Below are 25,630 nucleotides of genomic sequence, written 5' to 3'. Positions count from 1 at the left end.
CTCAACCGTAGCCAATCCCAGAGTAACTCAGTAAATAAGCCAGACCTATTTCCCCATCATCTGCGTCACATTCTCACTGGATGCAAAACCCAGAATGACGCCTGATAAATTTAACAGACAAGATTAACTTTCATTGCTCTTTATCAATAAGCGTATTAGAAACATGTAATGCTTACTGTTCATTCTTCAGGAGATAATACTGGCAAGAGTAAAAGAAGGGTAAAATTTTATCCAGCACATGGACCACTGTTCTCAGGTATCTAGAATGGATGAGTACACCCAAAAGAGGGATCCCTTCAGCACAGAACTTCTCAATACTGTCAAAACAAAATAAATAAGGAAAAACATATTGACTATCAGTAGAAAGGGACACATGCTGATTATTTTTTTTTTTGTGAACTGATATGTAAAGACATTCACGTCTTTACACTTAATCTTTGAAATCCTAAACAGCTAAATCCACACTTTTATATTCAGCTGTAGAAGTTACTCAATTGTGGACAGATTTGGTAAGTTTCTCAAGCCCTTCCAGGGTTTCTGTCCCAGCTTCCAAAAGTCACTGAAGATGCGGGTCTTCATCAAGTTTCATTCCATTTAAAGATCGAGGTTCTTGCCTAACCTAGCAAACAGAGGGAGTTTCACATTATATACCTCCGATGTCTCCTGAGGACGGATGATGCTCTGAACATCTTTCTTCACTACCTATAGATGGAGCTCAGGCAGTTTCCTTACAGTAGGTACTTAGATGGTTGCAGTCAGCTGAGATGAACCCTACTTTTATTGTCCAGAAAACTCACCAGCAGCAACTTACTTAGTACATTATTCTGCATCAAGTTTTGCAGAGAACTGTCGCACATTAGGAAAATATGTAAAACGTTAACCTTGTGTATACTCTGAGGTCATGAAAATGAAATATTGTATTAAGTCACTAACATACGGTACAGCACTTTGTTTCTTCTGCCCCTTAACATACCTGTCCGTGAATTTTTGTGTGTGATAAATATCACTTGTTTAGATAGGAGACAGATATCAAGTAGTTCTTTGCAAGGACAGAGTTTTGGGGGGTGGGGGTGGGTGGGATGGAAAAAACACTCAGAAGTAAAGAGGTTCCTTGTTTTTCATTCCATCCTTAAAGTCACAAGAAAACTTCCACTCTCAAGCTAAAATACCTTCCTATCAGTCTCAAACTACTCTAGTCCTTTGAAGAAGCACATATGTATCCATAGCATAACCTTAGCATCAAGCAATGGCTGGGGGAAGGAAAAGAAAGCCGAGACAATTTCTCTTTAAAGAGTAAAGCAATATTACATGCAGAAAACAACTTAGTCAAAATTTTGAATACGAGTAAGAGATAACTAAAGAGATGACAGATTCAAGGAATACAGACCTGGGAGACTACAATTAATCTACACCTGCCTCTGTACTTTAATCAACTAGTACATTTGACCATGCCCAAAAGCATTACCTACAAACCAGCTGAAAGCACTGGAAAAGACTGTGCTGAAACATAGTCAGGGCTAGGAGGTTCAGTATCAAGGTTGTAAGACTCTTTATTTATCATTACCAGTCTGAGTGGGTTTTTTCTCCTCACTATTTTCCAAATGCTCTGCTGCAGCCCCACTAAAAAAAGTTACCTGAAGAACCCTCTCAGTTAAGTGTGGTAAAAAGTTATTCCTGTCCATAGCAACCATGCTAACCCCTCAGTTTCAATGTTACTTCTAATTACTATTTTGGCCCTAACACGCAGAAGCCAAAAAACAGTATTGGCAAAATAAAGGAAATGGCATGATTTTTTGAAACTACAGTCCCTGAAAGACTGCTCAATCCCTTGCATCAGAAGTCCTTTACTCTTTAAATATGCATAAGCATGTCCATAGCCCTCTGTTCATCATTAGGTAGGCTGCTTAGTCACTGGGGTAATCCCCAAGGCAAAGACGAGAAAGCAGATTACCTGTGACCTAGCGTGGTCATTGCCAGTGCCAGGTAACAGCCGATAGGGATGCTTGCTTTAACAGCCTTCAGGAGGGGGTGAAGCGTGACTGACTCCGTCATGTCGAGCACACTGTCAGACACGGGTACCGCAGGCCAGCCATGCTGCATGCCACAGTCATTTCTGTGAAGCTTTAACCTCAAAATCAAACTCCATGCCCACTGATTAAAGGAAGTCTCTGGTGTCTCTCCGTATCGAACAATGCTGGCTAAGTAGGAGACCTGGAATAAAGCAGCAGGAACAGGAATGAGAGGAAGCACAGCCATGCTCCAGCACGTTTGGCACTAGTCTAGGACTTGGGTCAGTCTGGATGAGTTTCGTCTTCTATTGCAATACTGTGACACAGAAATTGGAGCAACAGCAATTTTTCAGACGCACCATGTAGCACCACCGATTAAGTTGATCTGAAATCTCTTTCTGTGGCCTTGACTTCCACAACCGCTCTCCCTCCACCCATCCCATTTGGTCAAGGCTACCAACCTACACTGTTTGGCTACAGTTTTCCAAATTAGACATTGGTCTCAGATTAAATTTGGTTTTTACCATTTAAAAAAAAAAAAAAACAACCAACCACACACAATCTTCAATAATGTTTAAGACTGCTAGCAAAAGGAAAGCTAAAAATATGTATACAAAAAATAACATCTGTCAACAAAAAAGCCTAAAACCTGTCAGTCTTTCCTTGGAAAGAAGTCTGTAATGTGGACAGGCAGAGTCTGTGCCATGTAAATGTAACCATTACCACAAAAAGCCTCTCTAGATCACAGATAATTATAAAACTTTGGGGAAAATATCGCACATGCTCTGACAGATCAGCGTAAATTGGAGAGCTGGGAGTCAACAGAGATATTTCATCCTATCGGAGTAGGGGTACAAGAACCTAAGCATTATTTTATCTCAAGTTCTAGTTACAAGCTCATGCACTTCAGGACAGATTCACCAACTCAGGTGGCAACCAAGGATGAAATAGGTTTAAAAAGAGAACTCATCTAACTGGCACAAGACAACAAACTGAGATTAAATAGTGCAGAGAAGCACATCAGAAAAGAGCCGAGACAATAAGGCACATTCAAAGTGTAGGAAGAAAAGACTGGGGAAAAAAAAAACCACAGGGGAGCAGAAAGCACTGTACAATAAATACTGAGACGACAAAGCACAAAACAATGCTATAAAGCTCTAAATAAATAAATAGAAGCATCTTGGATTGAATATCCAAAAAAGGGATTTTTTAACCTTGATATTTCTATCCTTCCATTCCCCTTCTGTAACTTGGAGCCATACCTTCCTCAGTCATCAATGTGCTGCAAAATCAATATAATAAATGTTTGTAGGGTGTCCAGGGAACACAGCACCGATCACTACTGAAAAGCTCCTAAAATCTTGAGTCTTTAAATGAGGTAAGACTAAGAGCTGGAGACACAGGAAGGATGCCTCTCATGTTCACCAATAATACTAAATAGCCTTTCACTGAGGAAGTACCAGCCAATTCTGCATGAGTAAAGGATGTTTTGCAAGAACAGTTTGCAACTGTCCCACTACAGGCTGGATAATAATGTAAACCTGCAGGTGGGACAAATTTAGAATTTCTATGTCCCATATAGATGTTCAATGTAAGTCCAGTGGTATCTTCAAATAGGTCTGTGGGTGCACAAATGCTGAGATTTGGTATATTATGATGTTCTAGTAGTATCAAGATAGCATAGCTTTTAAAAAGAAAACAAGGTCTTGGCCTGCAGTTTTTCTATCTATCACTATCAATAAATTATTCCCTAGAATTCTGAAGAAGGATTACCTGTTTTATGCTTTCAGAAAGCAGCCCGGCATATGGTTTCTGCGAGAGGTATTTCTGATATGCCTCCAGGACCATCAATGCAACTTCAGAATGGACAGGTGGATCCAGATGAAGAGTATTCTGCTAAAAATAGAATCATACCACAAAACTTTGCATCATTTAAAAGGTCTCTACGACTGTATCACTCAGTTGCGCTACAGAGAAATAAACCTTGACTTGAACAGCCAAAAAGAGATTAAGTATTGTAATACCTAGGCAAAAATCTTGGCCGGTAAGAAAAATTTTGGCCCAACATTGAAGAATAATGAGCTCACACTGGGCAATACAATGCTCAACAGTTAGATTATTTCCAGAAAAAAGTGACCATGATCACTTTTCATGTGCATTTGGTGGATTTATAGCAATTAATCCAAAGACCCATAGATAGCATTTTAAATTACATAGTACAGGCCCTGGAAGTCTTGCCAAAACCAAAAAACATGGTATGTTTTTTGTATCAAAACACAGTAATTATTCTTATTGGATGCCACAGTAAAGAATGATATTTCCCCATATCAAAGGGTACAGACATGACACTGTTATTGCACAGCAAAGACCTCACAGTTAACTTTCCCTACCATTGCTTTGATTCCTTGATTGTCATCAAGAAACAGGGAGAAAAAGTAAGGCCATCTTCATGTACAGGCATCAGCACAGCAAAAAGAAGAGTCAGTACAACCAAACGCACCGATGCTAAAATGGATCACTGAACACAGGCAACAGAATTTTTCCTCCTATCTATTTCTGTTTCCCTCTGAAAAAGCATTCACCCTCGACTGGATCCTGAACCGATGGTGCTCCTAGAGTAGCCCATTCTATGGAATATTTTCCAATCATTTAAATAACGCTCACGGTTTTGAAATCTCTAATTTCCAATCATTAGTTTTATTGCATTGTGAAAAATACACCTGGATACCAGCCTGCAAACCAGAGACACACCTGTCTCATACACACTTCTTGGAGGATTCCTCTATTTCTGCAGCCACAGATAATCAAGTGAGTCACAAAAATTGTCCTGTCAGCTGTTTCCTCTTGTTTAGAGAGAGGAAACTCCTGCTTAAATCTCTCTTTTAATCTCAGCTGCAACCCTACAAAAAAGCAACACAAGCAAATCCTCAGGCAGAACGCTGCAACATTATTGTGAAGGTCCCATCCTATGCCGTCAGGTGTACAGCCATCATATAAAAGCATGCATTTAACTGTTTCCAAATTCAGTTATAGTCCCAGGTTGAGTAACGCTGTTACTCTGTAAAACTGACCAAGCTCAGGCCACTTGCTCTTAATACATACATGCTCACCGAATCCCCAGTTTAGCCCTTCCAAGATAATGCAGGCTAGTTTATTCTCCACTGTTGTTAGACTGTAATTTAATAACCAGTCACGAATCAGTGCTATCTCAGATGAAGAAGGCTTCCACAGGTGCAACGGCAGTTCTTTAAACAGATATAAAGAAACCTTTGAGGGCAGAAAAGGAAAAGGCTAATCAGTATTCAGTACAGAACAATAATCAGCATTATGACCTTCTACCTTACAGAGTGATATGATCAAAAAAAGCCATGGACAGATTTTTAAACACAATCCATTCATACCAAGCCATATCTTATAAAACAGACTGGTATGGCCTCTAATTTTAACTGGGTGCCCGCTTTAAACGATGGGATGTTAGCACTTACCATCCCAACTTTCTCGATGGTCTCTCTAACTCGATCCAGCAGTACAGAAATAATCTGTGTATGGATGCTGGCGATTGCTCCCAAGAGTTCTCGACCAACTTTTGAAAATGTCTCTCTTGTGGAAAGGCTAACATAAGAAACCTGAAAAGATGAGCAGAGAGAAGTTACTGGTTATGGCTGACCTTCAATGACACAACAACAAAACATCTTTTGGAAAATACAGAACTAAATTGCTCTTGCTGATCCTGGACAAAGTTGATAAATGCCAATATTAAAACTGAAACTGATTGCTCTAGATGATGTGGAAATTACTACTTCTCAGTGACAAAAAAAAGTCCAAAACTAAACACAGGAACACCATCACCACATACACACTAAACAAACAAAAACAAAACAAAAAAAAAAAAACCACAAAAGCAAAAAAAACCCACCCACAACAAACCAAAAACCACACCACAACAGCAAAAACACCACACAAGGAATTTCAGAGCTATGAGTTAGATCTGTGCAAGAAAAATAAAGCAAAACAAAGATATTTTTGTTCATTTGTTTCATTCGGCCTTGGTCTACAGAAAAACATGCCCTTCAGGATATTTTAATTCAGTACTAGATTATAAACCTCAGAAGCAGCACTGTTCCTTAGTTCCATGGTAGAAGAAACTACAGAAGCCATGAATGTTTCACACCTTCCACTTAAAGAAAAAGAGCACATTCATCCTTTTCCTGAAAGGACCATTAATATTACTTGCCTCATATATCTCCAGAACAATGATTTTGATAAAATCCTCATCAACATCAGCGCGTTTGGTTTGTGCCATCTGAGCAAATGTAGTGAGCAGACAAATTTCTTCCGAGCAGTTCATTGATTTAAGATACTTTTCGAAATTTTCAAGGTGCTCTGGGTCTAGGAAAAAAGTCACATGAAAGAAACATGATAAAAGAAGTGCTAAAAGACATACAACGTCAACATTTATTCACAATCCAATCCCAGAGAAAGCATCAGTGACAAAGGAATTATCATCACCCAAGGCTTGTAAATTATCATCCTCTCTTCAGGAGTGGTTGATACCAGCTGCTTTAGAACAAGGTGCAAGAAACACCATAATAAGCAATGAGCGCGTATGATTCATTAAATGTGCTAGTAATTCGTAATGAAAACTAAAACTGTTTCAGGAACAGCTGGAATTCAATTTTTAATATTATTTTAATTATGCAACCTCAGTCATCCACAGGAAGAACTGCTTGAATCTTTTTGCTTTTTAAAAATGTTATCACGGTTTTGGCTTCCATTACATACTGGAGGAATTAATTCCATAGATTAAGCCTAAATTATATGAAAAGATTCTAGTTTTAATCAGCACATAGTCAAGAGAAGATTAAGACTAACCCCATCCAAGCACAGCAGAGAGGTTTTGATCAAGTTGAGAGACTGCCGTGATCTCAAGCATATACTGTGATCTCAAGCTGCAATTAAACTGGGAAGATCATTCTATGCTGATTACAAATAAAAGTACTTCAGGCATCTAGTCCTGGGCGTAGATTGTGCCCAAGAGTTGCAAGGAGAGATCAGTTTCAGTTTCTCAAACTCAACAGAAGAAAGTTACAGAGTTCACTCGTTTGGAAAATATCCCTGAAAACAGAGAATTGAAGTTGCACAGGACAGGAAGCCTAAGAGATGCTTTCACTTGAATTCAAGGCAGGCTTCCTCTTCAAACCAAATAGTGAGATGCTGCCAAAAGCAAATAAACATTTCATTCATCAAGGTGGGAGACAACGGGAAGGTAAGGGTACAAGGAAAACTGAACAGGACTTCAAAAAAATTGTTATTTCTTCCAAATAATTTTAAATAGAGTCTGTGCAGCAAAACAAGCACTGAAAGCTGCATTTGAGCTGTAAAATGGCTTGTAGAGCGGTCTGCTTCCTCTGAAGCATAACATGCCAGTAAACACTATGATCTTATCATAGCAGTTGAACATACTAAAAAAGCACTCATTGTGCCACTCAACTTCTTAATCTGCACAGGCATATGCTCAGCATGCTTGTGATTAAACACTTGCACTTAGGTTACATTCTATTTTAAGGGCTTTCAAGAATTTTGCAACTGTACTTCAACCTGAGAAGGTCAGACTTGCACAGCCAAAACATCTCACAAACAGTGCGCTACAGGATTGTGCAATTTAAGTAAAGATTTTTTTCCATATAGTAAGATAAACAACACTCCTGATAGATACAACAGACATACTGGGGATTCTCATCCATTTTCCTAACACTAACTTTTGTGCTTATAGTAGAAGTTACAAAGCACTGAAGTTTTCATTCTTTGTGTGTTTGTTTTTGTTTTTTAATGTAATGCAGAAGAAATAAAAGAAAGGAGAAAAAGGACTATGCCGTTAATATATATAAAGGTGTAACAGAATGACCCACAGCATGACGAAGAGGTAGGACATGCAAATAAGGAACGACAGACAGCAGTATTAGCATTGTCATGTTGGCGTTTGTGTTTCATTTGGCATAGACCAACTGACCAACAAAGAGGGGATTTGGAGGGGGACAGAAGGGAAAAAAATGGATCTGGTAAAGTTAACGACAAAGACCATAAAAGGAAGGAGGAGGGCTGGTGCCAGCTGCTGAGCACATGTGCACTGGACCTTCTCTGCTAGAGAAGCAATCTTCCAGGTTCCTGCTTCACCTGCACCTTCCTCTTCACTGCACCTGGGGTCACCCCACACCAACATCACACCCACACCAGGGCATAGCTTGAGACTGAAGGATGGGGACAAGGAAAAAGGGAAGAAGAGAGACTTCATCTAAATTCTATCATCTCACAGTGGAGCAATGGCATGGCCACCACACAGTTGCTGCTTGACCCAATTCACTACCTCCTCTGCACATTTGATCACACTACAATTCAACTTCAGAAAGACCCTAAAAATAGTGGCTCCTCAAATCTTAATAATGGTGGCAAAGAAACTGTAACCAGAAGTGTTGTTCAGCAAGTTCTCATTGCCAACTGTAACGGAAGCAAAGACCATGTTTGTACTCACACAGGCTTCCAACATCAAGAAGAAACTACTACATCATTGCTTGTCAGTGAAAATGCATGTTCCACAGTAAATTTATTAACGTTTGGTCCACACAAGAATACATCAAGTAACCAGACTTCCCATATTTCCCCAGGGCATTACTTTATATCTGGTAGCTCTCATAGTTCAGAGGTTGTCATAGTGAGCGCAGCTCCATCACCACCTATCCCTTAAAAGCGACTGTGCTCTCACCTCTGTATGTGCAGGACTATAGCTTTCATCAGTTACCAAGGCTTGCTACCACCTTAACATTCAACACCGTTTAACAATCCTCAGACTTAATTTGGGAAGGTAAATCAACAAAAAAAGGTTCTCTCCCAAGAGAATGTTAATGCCATGGTCTTCTAAGGTATGAATTACAGGAAATTAAGTCAGCATTATACTGGTAAGTATCAGTCAAAAGAAGCTAATTCAGAAGATTAGATGGGTTTCACTGAAAGAACTGCTGATATTCCCTGTCTAGACTTTTGTGAAAAATAGTATTGTGCTGACATAATGCATAGAGGAGAATGAAGAGGATAAAAATATCCTGCATCAGCATACCAGAGACTTTAAAACATAAAAGTTAGCTAGAAGCAGAACAAAACCTCAACAAAACAAAACAAATAAACAAACAAAAACAATCAGTGTTTGTTACTTTCAGAGACACAACCCACCACATCATATTACATTCTCTTTGTTTGAGATGCAGTAGAAATTTCTTGCTAAAACAAAAATAAAGTCTTACTGAAAGAGAGTAACTGTTACTGGTTTGCCTAGGAAGCCAAATCAGACCAGCACATCATAAAGCGCACATGGCTACAGCCTTGTTATCTCTCTCCCAGTCTGTGCAAACTGCCTTAAATGTTAGCTGAGCTTGCACAGAGTCAAGACGCTCAGTAACCTCTCAGGATCATCATTTTCTTCAGCTTCTCCATGAAAAGACTTGGTTGATGTGGTAACAGCTATCTGAGCTACCAGCTAGTTGAGAAGTAAAACTGCCAGAGTGAGATCTGCTCTCCCTGAAGACAGCAGAAAGGCTGTGAAGCAGGGGGTTACTGCTTTTTTTACCTGCCTCCCTGTCAATCAAGTCCTGAAATATTTTCCATGAAGGCAGCAGCAAAGGGAAAGTGGCATTCCAGCTGGCTTCTAAACAACTCTGCTGTAGCTAAAGCCACCACAATCACTGTGGAGATCAACACAGGACAGAAGTCAACGGGAAGCAGAAAGAAAAGGTAGCATATAGGACAAGAAAAACATCAAAAGACGGCTTGAGAGAAGGGAAACATCGGTAATTGTGGAAGATAAACAGATCTCCTACAATGTAAGTTACCGAAGCCAAAACAAGTAGCAAATTGAGGGCCAGGGGTGGAGGCGAAGGAAGACTGAGGTATTTATACAAATATCCACAGCTCAGTTGACAACAGTCAACAGCTCACAAAAAGCCTTCGGGACTCAAAATTCCTTATTTCAGAATTTAAATCTTGCACTCTTTATACAAATATCCACAGCTCAGTTGACAACAGTCAACAGCTCACAAAAAGCCTTCGGGACACAAAATTCCTTATTTCAGAATTTAAATCTTGCACTCCAAACACTATCAAAGGCCAAGATGGGATCTGATACAAGAACGAACAAGATGTACCTACTGCATGGCATTTTTACAGCTCTCTGAAGCAACCAGCAGCAGTCATTGTCAGAGAGGAAACTAAAAGGGCAGTAGACCCAACAATTCCTGTTAAAATGAGAGTTTGGGCAAACATGAAGACCACAAACTGCCCAAGACACTAAGACCTCTGGACCAGTCATGCTGCTGAGGTTGTATTTAACAATGGAACCTGCAAGGAATTAAACCTGTAGCTGATGCAGCAGTAGCCGAACCTATGAGAATTGGTTCCAAGTGTAGGAATTCTACCTTTGAGCCTTTGTTTGCAGTCATCAGGTTGCAGAGTAGAGCAGAGCTTTTCCAGGTGCTCACCCTCTGCACAGTGCATGACAAAGAAGAGCCTCCAAAGCATGTTGCTGGATAAGGTTCCGTAAGGCATCTCGGACATGAACAACCAGACTCCCAACCTGTTGGATTTGAAGAGGCAGACAGAAGCATTTTCACCCTGATAAATCCCGACATTTGAAAAGGAGACATATGCCCGCATCTCTGCCATGTAACGGAATCCGGAATGTGAGGATGCATCACAGCATCTCGGATTCTGAGTTAACCTCATTCTGAACTGAACAAGTGCCAAGAGCTTCTGTCAGGCACCAGAATTCAAGGCATTATTCCTCCCCATCTTCATGCTACCAATGTGCTGAAAAATCCTGCATATTACAGTCTTGTTTAAACCATTAAGTACTTAAAGCTCCTCTGAATACCAGTTCCAAATATCTAACTCCTCTGAGACGAAGCCAGTACCAATCACACAGGGCAGCATACCTTTTTGCCTTCAGAACATGTAGAACAGCTCTAAAAAACAGCTCATCGAACTCCAGCTGCAATTTTTCTAGAGAGTAGGGATGCACTACTGATCCATATTGTTTATTGCTGCTAACGTATTGGGCCCAGTGGTCACTCACATGACAAAGCGTCATCCTACACAACAGAACAAACAAGTTGAAGAAGGATCATTAAGTATGTCATCACCATATAAAAACGCAGGCAAGTGCAACTGGATCAGAGTCTTGTCACAAGAGACATGTTCAACCCTTTGTCCTCTGGTTTCCAGAGATTCCTCTATAAATAGCATTTCCTTCCCCTCTTCCAACAGGGTTAGTCTAAAATTCCTCCCTAGTGTTAGCCCTTCTTGGTTTTGCAAGCAAACAATGCATAATATTCTGTTATACCGAATTCGTTTGTGTATGAACTTGAGAGCCTTAAGGTAATCCTTTATGATGAAATGGCAAGACATGCAAAAAGCTTATACAGGAATAATAATGTTGAGAAAGATACTGCTCTAATAACACAAAGAAACACATGAATTTTTTTCCTTATTTAACTGTATCCTCCCCTTGAAAACACACTTACAAAGCCATGTAAAGTGACTGCTAGAGATTTAAAAATAAGAGCAACATTTAGGTCCCAATTAGATTTGCTTACAGCAACAGTATGATCATTTTCAAGGAGCAAGCTAAAAACCCTAAAACAATTCTGGATAACAACAGAAAGCAAGCAGTAACACTGCTTATAAACAGGGGTGATTTGAGAAACTGTTTGTTAGATTTCAGTGACTTTCTAAGCACATCCCCGATAGACATCAGCCTAGTGCTCCCCAGCTCACCCAGTTCCTTTGTATCCACAGCATTTAGATTCTGCAATTCCCCAATTCAAGGCAGCTTTAGAGTCAAGGACTCTGGGATTTCAGGTTCACAGCTCAACTAACCCTAAACCGACCAACTCTCAGAGCAAAATCTACCTAAGAACTGTTTGGGTGTTTTGTTTTGTTTGTTTTGGTTGATGGGATTTGGTTTTATTTGTTTGTTTGGTGGTTTGTTGCCATTGTGGTTTTTTGGTTTTAGAAGTTCTGAACTTTAAACCAGACTGTATGAAAAAGATTTAATGACGTCAGAGAATATATTTTCTTACTTGATCAGCTGACCAATTCGCTTCACAAATTGTCGGTACCGTGCTCTGTTAAATGTTTCCAACCCTGCAGACAGAAGTTCCACTAAGGAGTTTGCAAAAGCAAAAATCTTCATCATCTCCTGGGGAGTTGTTTTTTCAGGAAAATAAGCACCTAAGACCAAGACAGAAGAGTAAGTCTCAAAAAAGGGTAAATCTGGATTATTTTTTTTTAACTTCACAAGCACTGAAAGCAACAATTCACCATATAGCCAGCAAACAGTTCATTGTTACAGTGAACTGAAATGAACAATAAATACCTGTTAAGTATGAAAGTACAAACAAACTATGCAGGTCATAAGACGTCTAGCAAGTAATTATCTTAATGTACTTGTCCAGAGATTTACCGAAATAAAGAATGAATAAATAATTAGAGAAAAATCACAGTAACATTACACCTAAGAGGCAAAGGGGAAAAATCAGTTCAGAAAGCACACTTGTGAGTATAACTACCAAGCAGATGAAAACTAAGGGAAAGGATGCTAACATTTTTGCATGCTAGTATTGCTGTAAGTTTTTTAAGTTATACCATACACATGGCATACACTTCCATCTCATCTATTTTGTCTGTGAGCTGTTGCACAGATTCATTACTTCGCTCAGAGACTCTTATAATGCAGTAGCATTCTTCACAGTTTAGGTCATTAATACAATTAGCGTAAGCAAAATGGAGAATAACTCCTTAGCAGCCGACTTACCTCCAGACTTAAACCCAAGGAACTGCTGAAAGAGTTCATGAAACGGGAACTGTGACAATAGGGCAATCAAGTCATCTTCCAAAAGCAGAATCCAGCTTGTTTCAGGATCCTCATCCTACAGACAAATACAGTCGCTTTTAGTAGCTTTACAATAAAATGCATGGTAAAAGGGCTTCACCATTGTACTAATTACAGTTTGACTGTAAGAGGAAAACAAAGTACAAATGAACTTTCCTTCCCACACCCTCAAGCTCCTGAATTCTTCTTTTGTGTGTGTTTCTAGACAAAAGCCCTCATCAGCTAGGAACCAAAACTAAAGGCAACGCTATGTTAGTCCAACCAAGATAAAGGGAAGCACCTATTCAAACACAGCTCTACTCCCATTCTTCTTTTGCATGCGATAGCTCAAATGTTTAAGTTTTTTTATCTGTTAATACTCATTCCTAGAAACTCCGATATATACAGCCATATCTCAGAGATAAAAGGAGAATAAAATAGACCTAAGTTTCAAACAATGCTTTTTAACTGAAAAAGTTAGCTTTTCTTCCTCTACTTCACAAAAATGAGTACAATAAGCTTAAGCAAAACCACAAAGGGAACAAAAGGGGAAAAAAAGAAAAGAAAAGAAAAAAAAGAAGTCATTTGCTGTACCTCCTCTCCTCCTTCATCGACCAGGGTCCAGTTTCCAGATTCTTTCCCAGATGAAGAGGAACTTTTCCTTTCACTTGGTTTCATATGGCACATGAAATCCGCCCGATTTCTGATTTTAAGTGAGAAATCAAGTTTACAAAAAATTAGAAAATTAAAAATTCTGAATGAAGCCCTCTTTTATTTAAGGGAAAATATTAAAATACCAGATACAAGAACACGAAATTAACAAGTATGTCAGAAAGCTGCCTGGCAGAAAAGGGTGTTGGTCGACAGCGGCTGAATATGAGCCAGCAGTGTGCCCAGGTGGCCAAGAAGGCCAACAGCATCCTGGCCTGTATCAGGAACAGTGTGGCCAGCAGGGCTGGGGCAGTGAACGTCCCCCTGTCCTCAGCACTGGTGAGGCCCCACCTCGAGTGCTGTGTCCAGTTTTGGGCCCCTCACCACAAGAAAGACATTGAGGTGCTGGAGTGTGTCCAGAGAAGGGCAACGGAGCTGGTGAGGGGTCTGGAGCACAAGTCTGGTGAGGAGCGGCTGAGGGAGCTGGGGGTGTTCAGCCTGGAGAAGAGGAGGCTGAGGGGAGACCTTCTCGCTCTCTGCAGCTCCCTGAAAGGAGGGGGTAGCCGGGGGGGGTCGGTCTCTTCTCCAAAGGAACAGGCGATGGGACAAGAGGAAACAGCCTGGAGTTGCACCAGGGGAGGTTTAGATTGGGCATTAGGAAAAATTTCTTCACTGAAAGCGTTATCAAGCATTGGAAGAGGCTGCCCAGGGCAGTGGTTGAGTCACCATCCCTGGAGGTATCTAAAAGCCAGGCAGACGTGGTGCTGAGGGACATGGTTTAACGGTAACTTGGCAGTGTTAACAGCTGGACTCAATGATTTTAAAGGTCTTTTCCAATCTATACAATTCTGTGATTAAAATCTGGACAGGTGGGAGGCACATTATATATTTTATCTGAAGCACACTGAATTTTTCACTAATTACTGATTTCATTAACTAGCTTCTCCAAGCACCACGTACTCCTTCTAGATAAAAAAATGGATGAAAAATAAATTAAGAAACCCAACCAGTGTATAAACCAACTTAGCAAACCCTTTACTCAAGAGCTTCTGTTGCAGAGACAGTATAACAAACAGGCCATTGTGCAAGGCAAGAACTCTTATTTCACAAGTCACAGTAATAGAACATGTGGGTGTGTCAGCCTTCAAAAGCTGCTTGACAGCTGAAAGCAAGCTGCATTGTACTGTGCACAGCAGGAGAATGTACTTCCAAGGTTGTATTTTAAGATGAATGAGTAAAAAAGAGTTTGAATTAAACTGTGAATCTCTTATTTGTGCCTGCTTTTGTGACTTTGCCTGCAATGAACTTTCAGTTTTACAAGTAGATCGTGTGTCATGTTTTCCACTCAAATAACCAAAACATTTATAAAATCATGTTCACACTTACTTGACAGGAGACATAAGCAGGGCAAGAGACTGCATGAAATGAAAGACACCTGATGGGTTATCCAAGACTTTGATCTGAAATTAAATGCAAAAATCTAAGTAAATCTAAATAAATAAAAGAAAGGGCAAATTAGTATTATCAAAGAAATTCAAATTCCAAGTTTCACATTTTTCACCAGAAAGTATCCATAAAAGACAGTACCCACACCCTGGAGAAAGTGTACCTATGGCAAAATATTGGAAGTTGTCCAAAAGAAGTACTTATAGAAATTAGAGGAGAGGGAAAAACACATCAAAAGCTCCACAAAAAAGACTTTTATCTTTGTTTCATGCGTACTTTGTACTTCTGGGCACCAGGGGGAATTGGTATGTCGAGCACAAGGGAAGTTAGGAACCTACCATGTTAAGTTAACGGTTGGATTGATGATTTTAAAGGTCTTTTCCAACCTAAATTATTCTATTCTGTCCTTTTCACTGCTTGCCTTTCCCCTGTTAGTGTATAATTGCAATCCTTTTCCTATGGCTAGATTTCCAACATCTTCCCCTCTTGGAGGAGCAAAAACATTCTTTGCAAGAATGCCCTGGTGTCTTTGGATGCCTGCACCTCCTCTGTTCTCTACAGATTGAGCCTCTTCCCCTGCCCTTGAAATTACCTAACCAATAAACTTTCCAGGGAAACCAGTCCCATTTCAACACGCAGGATATAAAAATCTGTTCTTCCTCATGCCTTATCCTTCACACCATCTCACAGTCTCATATACAGTTGCTGCTTCAAGTCTAAATATTCTTTCCATTTCCTGGAAAGCACTCCCAAAACCTGCTGCTGCACAAGGCCTTCTGAGGCACGCTGCAAGTTCTTGACTCCCTTTCATGGAGTCTCTCCAGCCAAGAATGAGAAGTGTGTTTCCCTGTTAACCTGCTCGTGGTTGGGCTAGCATGGGTAAACACATGCCTTGACAAATCCCTCACCTTTACCGTGATTCACACACCTGTAAACAGTGTCCATCATGAAGGATTGACTAGGCACAAGACACTCTCCTCTCCTACCCACTCCACTCCCACTCCGGCTTTCCAACAAGAAAGAATTAAACATTCACACCTGAATTAAAGGACAAGCCCACGCACTGATCCCAGCTGGACACCGAAGGATGTGGTTGAAGAGAAAGAGATGGTCACCTGGACAGCCAATTCTTTGCAACACAGACACCTAAAGGGAAGTGTATTGGAATCTTGTAAACAACTTCAGGATTTATTCCTTTATATAGTCTTGCTAACTAGAGTAATACTGTTTGGTTTTTTTTTCATTTTTCTTCCTATGTTTTCTAAAAAACCTCGATTTTCAGAACAAGTTACAGGAGAACAATATTTAAAAATCTGCTTGCTTGGCTTACGAGCCACAAACTGTTTTCTTTGGTGTAGAAAAATTAATTACTTCACAATTGCATTAAAAACTAATTTATTTAGAAATCAGCAAGAATAGAAGTTTCTCAAAAGTGACACGTCTGAACAGTTTTAGTTTCAGAATAAGTAAAGGCACAATGAGTTTTAAGTTCACTTTGAGCAGTGTTTACTGCTCAGGTGCCAGTCCTTAATGCTGCTGACCTCCACTGACTGCACCAGCCAAGGGAATTCATTCTAAAGATTCACTAACAGATTCTGTTCCTCAAGTAGAACAAACCCCAGAAAAAAATCACCGCATGCGGGACAGTGAAAGAAACAGTAACACTTTCAGAAATTACTCCCAAATTCATCCCATCTATTGGATCAAACAAACAGATATATCCACGGTTACCCCCTTACCAGTCTCTGCAGCCACATGAGAAGGTCACTCTGAAACTGAGGATCTTCAATAACTCTGCGAGTGAAACTGAAAAGGACGCTGATACATTCCTTCAAGTGGCCCAGGTCTGAAGAAAGATTTTCTGAAGGCTTCGAAACTGTAAATTAAAAACAGAATTAAGGTTTGACGAGCGGCTCTCAGTAGTAGCATAAGTAGTGGTTTTGGTGCCATATAGAAAACTTGCTCTCTGTATTTATAGATACCAAGGTACTTCAACACAGCTGCTTGCTAAATCTGACAGAGAAGAACACTTTATTTAGAGTACTTTATTTCATCTTATAATTAAGCACTGGACGCTAATTACAAGAATAATATACTATGGTTACTCTCAAAAAAGGCGCTCCATCAACATAAACTTTGTAAGAGCCACCATTTACTATGCATATAAACTATGTGGTAGCCAAAGGGAGGAGGACTAGGAAGGATAAATATCTGGGGCAGGAGGAATACTTTAGCTAAAATATTGATATAAACCCAAGTAAGTGAAACACCTAGGATGAAAACCAAAAAGATTTCTAACGATTAGGGCTGCAAGATTTCAAATGGTCTTCCAAGAGGAATTAAAGCAGGAAAAATATCCAGCTGATTTTAGAATTGTGCATAATCCATTTGGAAAAGGGAATGAATTACACATTGCCTTTGACAACAGAAGATTGGAGTCCAGCTGTCCCATCCCACCCGGTGTTCCTCTACAGCAATCAGTGGCAGTATGCAGCTTAGCCAGAAGAAGGTACTCCTGCACTCAGCTTCCACTCTCCAGGTGAGTAAGTTAAGAGAAATGGAGTTTCTCCTGGGACAAAAAAGTTTCACTGATCCCTGCATAAGATCAGCAGGTTTTAGTATCAGAGGAGAAACACTCCAGCACACAAATTCCACCACAAGACTCCAAAACTGCAAGTGAACAAGGCGCTGGGCACCCTAAACAGCATGAGGAGTGGTCCAGACCAGCAACACACCTTGTTCTTGCTGCTGAAGAGCCACTGATCTCAGCAGGGGCGAGCTGCTGAGCAACCTGTAGATATATGACTCCACTTGCAACCGGGACAACACCGAAGTGTATGAGTGCAGCGCCAGCGTCTGATGCACATGCTCTGCTTTGGCTTCAAACAGCTTTTTCAGTTCCCCCAGCACACTTTCATTCAGCTCCACTGTCTGGTAGCGATGGTAACCTGTCACTTTGCACTGATCTGCACAGAGACCCTGAAAAGAGAGCAATTACTTTATTTAAGTGCTTTTGTTATTTTGTTGGGTCAAGCGTGTTTATAGAAATTAACCTTGACATAACCCTCCCCTCAAAAGATTTCAAAGCTTTCATAAAAGGGGCCATTTCACATTTGGAAAAGACAAATGTGTCAGAACATCCTACATACTTTTTAGACCTGCTGATTACTAAAGATTCATATCCCTGACTTCTGAAGAAATTCCTCTATAAACCCTCAATAACTCAGATTTAGAAACGGACATGAAGTGACTTGTCTGCGTCACTGAGATGTGAGCAAAATCAGGTCTCTCTACCCTCAGTGAGCGCAACCGCTTCTCAGTTTATGGACTGCCATAAATACTTAGATCTGCCATTTTAAAGCTAAAATATGTACTGAAACAAGATAAATGTTTTTCTAAGCTCCCAGAACTGAATGTCTATAGCAATTTCCCATTGTACATTTAAAATTTTCAGAAATGAACTGTACTCTAACTTTTTCCCAAACTGAAATTAAAAGCTGAGGCCAGTCTTCCTCTGTCCTATCTCTAAAAGAAAACCACAATACAGAACATTCCTGTTAACTCTTTTATGCAACCAGGAAGCATGCTTCAGAGACAGCACTTTGGAAGCTTAGCTTGAAAGTATCCCTGTGTTTCCAAAGTTAGTAGAATAAGAATTTTAAACTGGTATAAAGACAATTATTCTGGACATACAATAAATACATCGTGAATTGGGATGGAATAAAGCAAGCAGCAAGCTTAGAGAACTATACGATGCCCAGTGGGGATGTAAGAGTGAAGCCAAAATTGCTTTCAGCGCAGAAAGCAATCAACACAAAACTAAGAGTCCAATGAGGTTCGGTGTTATTCCCCAGGAAAAGATTCAAATCTGTTCAGCGGATGTCTCTCAATGTCTCAGCTCTGAGGAACTGCACAGGAGAGGCACTGCACTCACGGAAACAACAGTAAAAGCCACCACATACACAGGTACTTAGCACCTTTGAACAATTTTGATGATGTGTTGGCTATAAACACCATCAGAGCACCAGAACAATTTTATTCACTCCCACTGTAACATCCAGATCCAAAAACAAGTTACACAGAATGAGTTTGCGGGAACACTTTTCTGATGCACGCACCGAAGAGTTCTCCAGATGTGTCTGATTTTCAGACTGAAATGCTACAAGAGTACCACGACCACCCTGGAAGCAGGTAAAACCACAGGTACACGTATGGAGCAACAGTTACTGGAAGCAGGCGGACCTCATGCTCCTTCTGCTTTGAGCAACAGGGTCACCCACAAGCATGACTTGAGCTCCTCTGCAGCTACCGCCTCTGGCAGCAGGACAGTCAGGAGTGATGTCAATGAAAACTGTCACTCTGGGCAGCAGGCCAGACAGGACATCACCGCTATGGTCATTCTGAAGTCCTCCACCACCACGTATCCCCTGCATCTATGGGGAGTACTGTGATACAAACTTCACCCAACGCTACAGGCCGAACTGGCTGTAGACAGCTCATTCTGACTACAGACATGAGTCAGACTCCAAAAGACATCACTAACAGAGATCCCACTACCCTACACTCATCAGAGTTTAAAAATCAAACAGCAAACTGGCTTAAATCTCAAAAGAATGATACTCCAAAGTACTGGGGGTCAGTGAGAGACAGAAAGCAAAGGCAATCATGTTTTTTAAAACAACACAGCTTAAATAAAAGAAACCTGACAGCAAGTAAAATTAATGTCTGGAATCACGTCCAAATAGTTTGAGTTCAAAAGTAGCTTCAGCAACAGCACCTGCACAGTCTTCTGTTCTTCTTTAAAAGTCCATAATCTCCCCTTAACATTTTGGCAGTCTGTCGTCATAGCCTGCAGCTCTGCCTCAGCCAGCAACAGCTGCTTCCTGCACCGCATGTAGTTCAGGAGCAGTTCATAAAATTCATGTCTGTCCTGATGAGCAACACTTTCAAATTCCTCCGCATAGGAGTCAACATTCTCCAACCATGAACATGGCTCAAAAATTTTCAGCTGTTCTCTGGTAAATGGCACCAGTTCTGGCTCAGTTGGGAGCTCTGGATACAGCCTTTCATTGTGTAACAGCGGTTTAACTGCCATTATGGTTGGTCTCTCATAGGACAATTCAGCCGACAAGTCTGGATAAACCGGTTTCAATCCCGAACGCTGAATACATGTTTTGGATTTTTCAGAGAGCTGCGAGATACTAAGAGGAAGCTTCTCTGAAGAATGGAAAAGAGGATTTTTAACATCCTGTACGTTTTCAGTTTCTTTGTCCCGTACAAAGCCGACTACTGTCTGACAGCCAGCAGCACTGGAATGAAAGGTACTACTCGATAAATCAGAGTTTTCTGATCTGCTAGCAACCGCCTCCACGGGGCTGTCCAGTTTGTCTGACTTGCTTTCTCCACTCTTCTCAACATCCCCCTCACATTCCTTATGGGAAGGATCAGCTTTGAACTCTTCTCTATCTGTGGGATGCTCTAGAGTTACTGCCGAAGACCCTTCATTTGCTGAAGATAAATTACTCTGGGGGATGTCGCACACATCATTTATAGTTTTTCCATCCTCCGCTTCATCACTGAGATGAATTTCTATAAATTCTCCAGGATGTTTCACTTGCACTTTACTGGCTTGAGAAGACACTTCTGCCACGGGAGGGAGGAAGACATCATCAGGCTCTTGTATCTGGGACTCCTCACTACCTTTTTTCTTTTTTTCCTAGGAAAAAAAAAATTAACAGCATGTCACTACCAAATAAATTGCTCTCCCTTGCATCTCAAGTCCCACCATCACCAAAACCATCATTTGTCAACATCACGACTCCAAAAGCCCCTCTTAACACATTAATTTTCATAATATTAAAGGTGAAAACAAATGCACCAAACAGATCCTTTTTATTTAGTTGCCCTTTGAAGACTTTCCATCAGTTCACTTCTTGAACAATGCTTCAACATCTCTATGTAAAAAGCTATAAACATCCCAGGACAGAATGTTGCATTAACCTATAAAATATATAAAAAATAAAAAATATAAAAAATAACAAGACCCTGAACTCTTAAAAAGAGTCCCTAGATTTTACCAAACTACAAAAACTTATGTTGAAATTCACTTTAAGTTTTACAGAAATATTTTAATGAACAGAAAATTACTTTTAAAGTAGTACTTTCAGAACATAGAAAGTCTGGAGTGCATCCCTTAATTACACTCTGAAACAATCACAAAGTCTGCATAAATACTGAAATACCTATTGAAAATAGGTATTACACACTATAGATGTAGAAAAACTTAGTAGTGACCTTAAGATGATCCACTTTTAAATTAACACCAGTTTGGAAGTAAACAGCTCCCATAAACTAAATCTAAATTGCAGATTAACCTCCTTCTCAAAGCATAGCATGGGAAATAATGCTGCACAGGAAGTCAACAAAGATTTTGTCAATTCATAAATCATTTGCCAATTTGAGTTGTTTGTGTATACCTAGTAGTTGAAAGTGAAACTGAAAAGAGATAGGTTACAGTGCTCCAGTTTTGGATGACCCAGATAACATAACAAAGAACACAGCTGAAATTAGGAAAAGCTCCCAACATTCCTCTATGACTGGGGAAAAGATGATCGTTTTGGAAACTTGGATCACATATACTTTCACTAAACATCTGACATGACTTTGCCTTATGAAAGGTCATACATGAAAACAGATCAAATCAAGGCCCTAGCTAACCTTGATCTCAAGCTTAATTTTACTTCATAAATATGCTCACAGCTCCTTTACAAAAATGGCAATACATTGGCTTTGCTTTCAGACTGTGTTTTCCAGTATATTGAAACCTGTAAACACTTCTTATCACACAAAACACTTCAGACACACTCCAAGGCTAGCTAAAGCTACAGGTGAGAGGTGAAAAATAGATCGGCACAATTGTTTAAACTAGAACTTACAGCTATAATAAAAGACTTCTGCCAATTAACTCAAAGTCAGTAAGTTCCACAGGATACTATATCACTAGATCATATTTTTGACAGTGCGATCTGCATACTTTACAAACATATGCTGGTCCTTTCTTCTCTACAATCTCAAAGTTCCTCCTTGCAGTCCTCACGCAGAAGAAACTCCCTTTATCTTTCAGTAGCATTCTGTATTCCTCCCAAACACTACTGTAAGATAAAATAGTTGCTTCTAAAAATGTATCAAGTGTCTTTCAGTTCTTGTTTTCCAAACAAAAAAAAGATGCCATAATCAGGGATTTCGTCTGAGAAAGGATGACAGAAATCGGATTCTGAATTAACATGAAAGCAAAACCTGCTGTTCTCTCTTCTGAGGGTTTAGCCTTTAAGGCATAGATGATGCCACTACTTGGCAGCTCTGCAGCTGAGCCAGCCTTTCTCCCAGATCACATGAATTTCAGCTTTTTCATCCTTTTTCAAAGGATCACGGCTGTTTCTGATGCATGGGAAAAGTCCTTGATGTGACAGGGCCCCAAACTGCATTCTCAAACACTCCTGCATATTAACAGAGCTGAGCACAATAATAGAAACAAAAATATCAGGAATGGGTTATGCATAACACTGAAGGATTCTGGATGCTCACATGTGACATTGACAGTGAATTGTTTCACAGTGAATTACACCTGGAAGGGATGGCCAAAGACAGCAGCCAGTGGAGTCATGGTTCACATGTTGTTAATTAACTGCTAGCATCATCTGTGACTCACTGCGTTCCTGCAGGGAACTGATTCTCTTAAGCAGCAGTCTCTAGAGTTAACTGCCTTGATGATGCCATGGGGCTAAATCGAAACAAAAACAATGACCCACTTACTCTCGTGGGATTGCTTTTCCCTCCAATTTTTACTTGCCTTGAGTTCACAGTCACAGTTGATACATGGATCTAACCCTTGTTTTACAACACAGTGGTCAATTAATCCATGAATTTATTTTCAAAGGGCTTTGGCAGCCATAACTTCAATGACTTTGCTCTATGCAGTGCAGTTCACAAAGTGTAGAGCTTAAGCAATTAAGGGAAACATTTCCATTTTGATTCAGCTCTGAGGCAGTAAAGTTCTGAACTGATATATCTCATGAACTACTGAAATTCTGCATAGCACAGCTGCAAGGAAAGCAAAGCCTTCAGAAAGCTGTTAGTACTAACATCCTGAACAAGGAATATACTTCCAACAGGATTAAAACCTAGGAAGAATTGTACTTAACAACTGTAGCACCAACTAAGGAAGAAGAAACACTGTCACATGCTATACACGGTCTCACATTTTGAGCATTTCAAGGCCAAACCTGTATGTACGAGATGGAATAAGACTATCATCTCACACTACACTAAAACACTGCTACATGCTGATAAATTCTATTGCTCTGTGGCTTCACCACAGACGCAACTCCAGCTACCTTGCTATGCAGAGCTATTCGAAAACACCATACACCATAAATAAATTTTAAAAAAAATAAACCCAAAAAGCTATTTACACCGTTCTACAGCACAGGAACTCTCATGCCCTTCACTTGTCTGCCAATTACTCTAAGTCTTCTTACATCGCTTTGGAAAAGCGCTGACATTCAGAAGCCTTTTGAGAAAAACACACCCCCGTCGCCCTGTTTTCAGCAGAAGAGAAAGAACAAACATGGATAGAAGCGCCACCCAGAGCAGCCACCCGTTCCATTGCTTTAAAAACAAACATAAAAGAGGAGTAACCCCAAATCCGAGCCAAATCCCTTGACCGAACTCCCACAGTGTGTAATAACCCACCGCTACACACACACACATACACACACGCCCCCCCGTCGCACTAAACCCACCCCGCTGCTGCAACCGCCGCTACAGGCGTGAGGCGGCCGTGACAGACCCCCACGCTGGGCCGTGACAGACCCCCACGCTGGGCCGTGACAGACCCCCACGCTGGGCCGTGACAGACCCCCACGCTGGGCCGTGACAGACCCCCACGCTGGGCCGTGACAGACCCCCACGCTGGGCCGCGTCCCCCCGTACCCTCCCCTGGACGGCAGAACGAGGCCCCGAGCCGCTCCCCGCCACCCACCGTCCCCGTCCCGCCCTACCTTGGGCCTGCTCTTGCCGCGAGCCTTGCGGGGACCCCTCACGGCCTCAGCCATGGCCCCGCGCTGCACCCCGACCCGTACGCGGCGACTCGGGGCGGTGGCGGAAGGGGCGGTCCCGGTCACGCCCCCCCCGGCGCGCTCGGCCAATCAGGGGCGCGGCGGGGACGGGAGGGACGGAGGGACAAACCGAGTCGCGGTGCGGCGCCTCAGCAGGAGCCAGGGAGGAGGCCGGGTTTCCCCACAGGGGCCTGGGAGGAGGTGAAAGTCCGGTATAGCGATCTGTGGGGCGGCCAGGCCCCCCCTGTAAGGACCTACGGGGAGGTCAGGCTCCTCCACAGAGGCCTGGGAGGGGGCCAGGCTCCCCTGTGAGGACCTGTGGGGAGACCAGGTTCTTCTATAGGAGCCTGAGAAGAGGCGAGGCTCCTCTATAAGGACCTGTGAGGGGATCAGACTCTTCCATAGGAGCCTGGGTGGAGGCCAGGCTCCCCTGTAAGGATCTGTAGGGAGGCCAGGTTCCTCTATAGGAGCATGGGAAAAGGCCAGGCTCCCCTAGAAGGGGGAGTGGATTTATGGGGAAGTCAGGCGTCTCCATAGGGGCCTGGGAGGAAGCCAGGCTGCCCTATAAGGACCTCTGGGGAGGTTATGCTCCTCAATAGGAGCCTTGGAGGAGGCCAGGCTCCTCTAGAGGGGTCTGTTGGGAGATCAGACTCCCCTATAAGGATTTATGGGGAGGTCAGGTTTCTCTACAGGGGCCTGGGAGGAGGCCAGGCTCCCCTGTAAGGACTGGTGGGGTGTTAGACCCCTCAATACGAGCCTGGGAGGAGGTCAGGCTCCCCTGTAAGGAACTATGGGGAGGTCAGGATTCTCCATAAGGGCCTGGGAGGATGCCAGGCTCCCCTATAAGGATCTATGGGGAGGTCAGGCTCCTACGTAGGAGCCTGAGAAGAGGCCAGGCTCCCTTATAAGGACAAGCGGGGAGGCCAGACTGCTGCTAGAGGGAATGTGGGGTGGGAAGCCAAGCCCCTACTATTGAAGATGGGGAGTGTGAGATCTCTTCTACCTGCACTGTAGCAGGACCTGGAAGCGCCGTTGGAGTGGGACAGCCTGTCCTGCAGCGCCTGAGGGTCCTCCAGCCACAGCAGAGCTGCTAGCTTAGCCTGAGTGCCAGGCACCGCCGCCCCTTCAGATCCTGCCCCTGGCACCCAGCCGTCCCCAGGGAGCTGCAGCTGAAGCCGAGTCCAAGCCCCACTGTGAGCAGAAATGACTTCTCCCCGTCCTCGGATAGATGAACCCCCACAGAGCTCAGGCCCTTGCAGAAGACATCGTAGCTGAGGAGTTAATGATCTTGAACAGGCCATATCTGCTCTATTGGACGTTGTACTCAGGGCCTGGGAAGCATGGTACCCCATGGCATCAGTCCTTACCACACCTGTGTGGCCTTGCGTATATCTGGAAATGCAGCAAGACGTTCTCGTGTGAACGTCTTTTAAGAATAGAACTGTTTTATTCTAAGTAATTTATATATTACCTCAAAGGACCAAAAAAGGGAG

The 25,630-nt window shown here is 41.8% G+C and overlaps 1 protein-coding gene across 3 annotated transcripts in view; it reads right to left on the bottom strand.

Annotated features, from left to right (window-relative positions):
- Positions 1-24,180, bottom strand: part of EPG5 (ectopic P-granules 5 autophagy tethering factor) — a 58,345-nt gene extending 34,165 nt beyond the window's left edge. For 2 of the 3 annotated variants that reach the window (XR_012584914.1, XM_074569986.1), the window contains exons 1-17: positions 24,081-24,180; positions 19,799-20,737; positions 17,757-18,000; positions 16,761-16,897; positions 16,060-16,167; positions 14,962-15,035; positions 13,519-13,627; positions 12,868-12,982; positions 12,134-12,284; positions 10,988-11,143; positions 10,472-10,629; positions 6,244-6,398; positions 5,495-5,635; positions 5,112-5,276; positions 3,783-3,905; positions 1,952-2,211; positions 177-317 (exon numbers count right to left, since the gene is read on the bottom strand). Coding sequence is in view for 2 of the 3 variants with exons in the window: in XM_074569986.1 (XP_074426087.1) it covers positions 177-317; positions 1,952-2,211; positions 3,783-3,905; positions 5,112-5,276; positions 5,495-5,635; positions 6,244-6,398; positions 10,472-10,629; positions 10,988-11,143; positions 12,134-12,284; positions 12,868-12,982; positions 13,519-13,627; positions 14,962-15,035; positions 16,060-16,167; positions 16,761-16,897; positions 17,757-18,000; positions 19,799-20,737; positions 24,081-24,134 (3,230 nt within the window). In the remaining variant the exon portion in view is untranslated. The remainder of the gene's footprint in view (positions 1-176; positions 318-1,951; positions 2,212-3,782; positions 3,906-5,111; positions 5,277-5,494; positions 5,636-6,243; positions 6,399-10,471; positions 10,630-10,987; positions 11,144-12,133; positions 12,285-12,867; positions 12,983-13,518; positions 13,628-14,961; positions 15,036-16,059; positions 16,168-16,760; positions 16,898-17,756; positions 18,001-19,798; positions 20,738-24,080) is intronic. The other variant, XM_074569987.1, reaches the window with a different exon arrangement.
- Positions 24,181-25,630: the final 1,450 nt, after the last annotated feature.

This window comes from Larus michahellis, chromosome Z (assembly GCF_964199755.1).
Source record: "Larus michahellis chromosome Z, bLarMic1.1, whole genome shotgun sequence".
NCBI lineage: Eukaryota > Metazoa > Chordata > Aves > Charadriiformes > Laridae > Larus > Larus michahellis.
The sequence above is the reverse complement of the archived record's forward strand: the minus strand, read 5'-3'. Positions and strand labels throughout refer to the sequence as shown.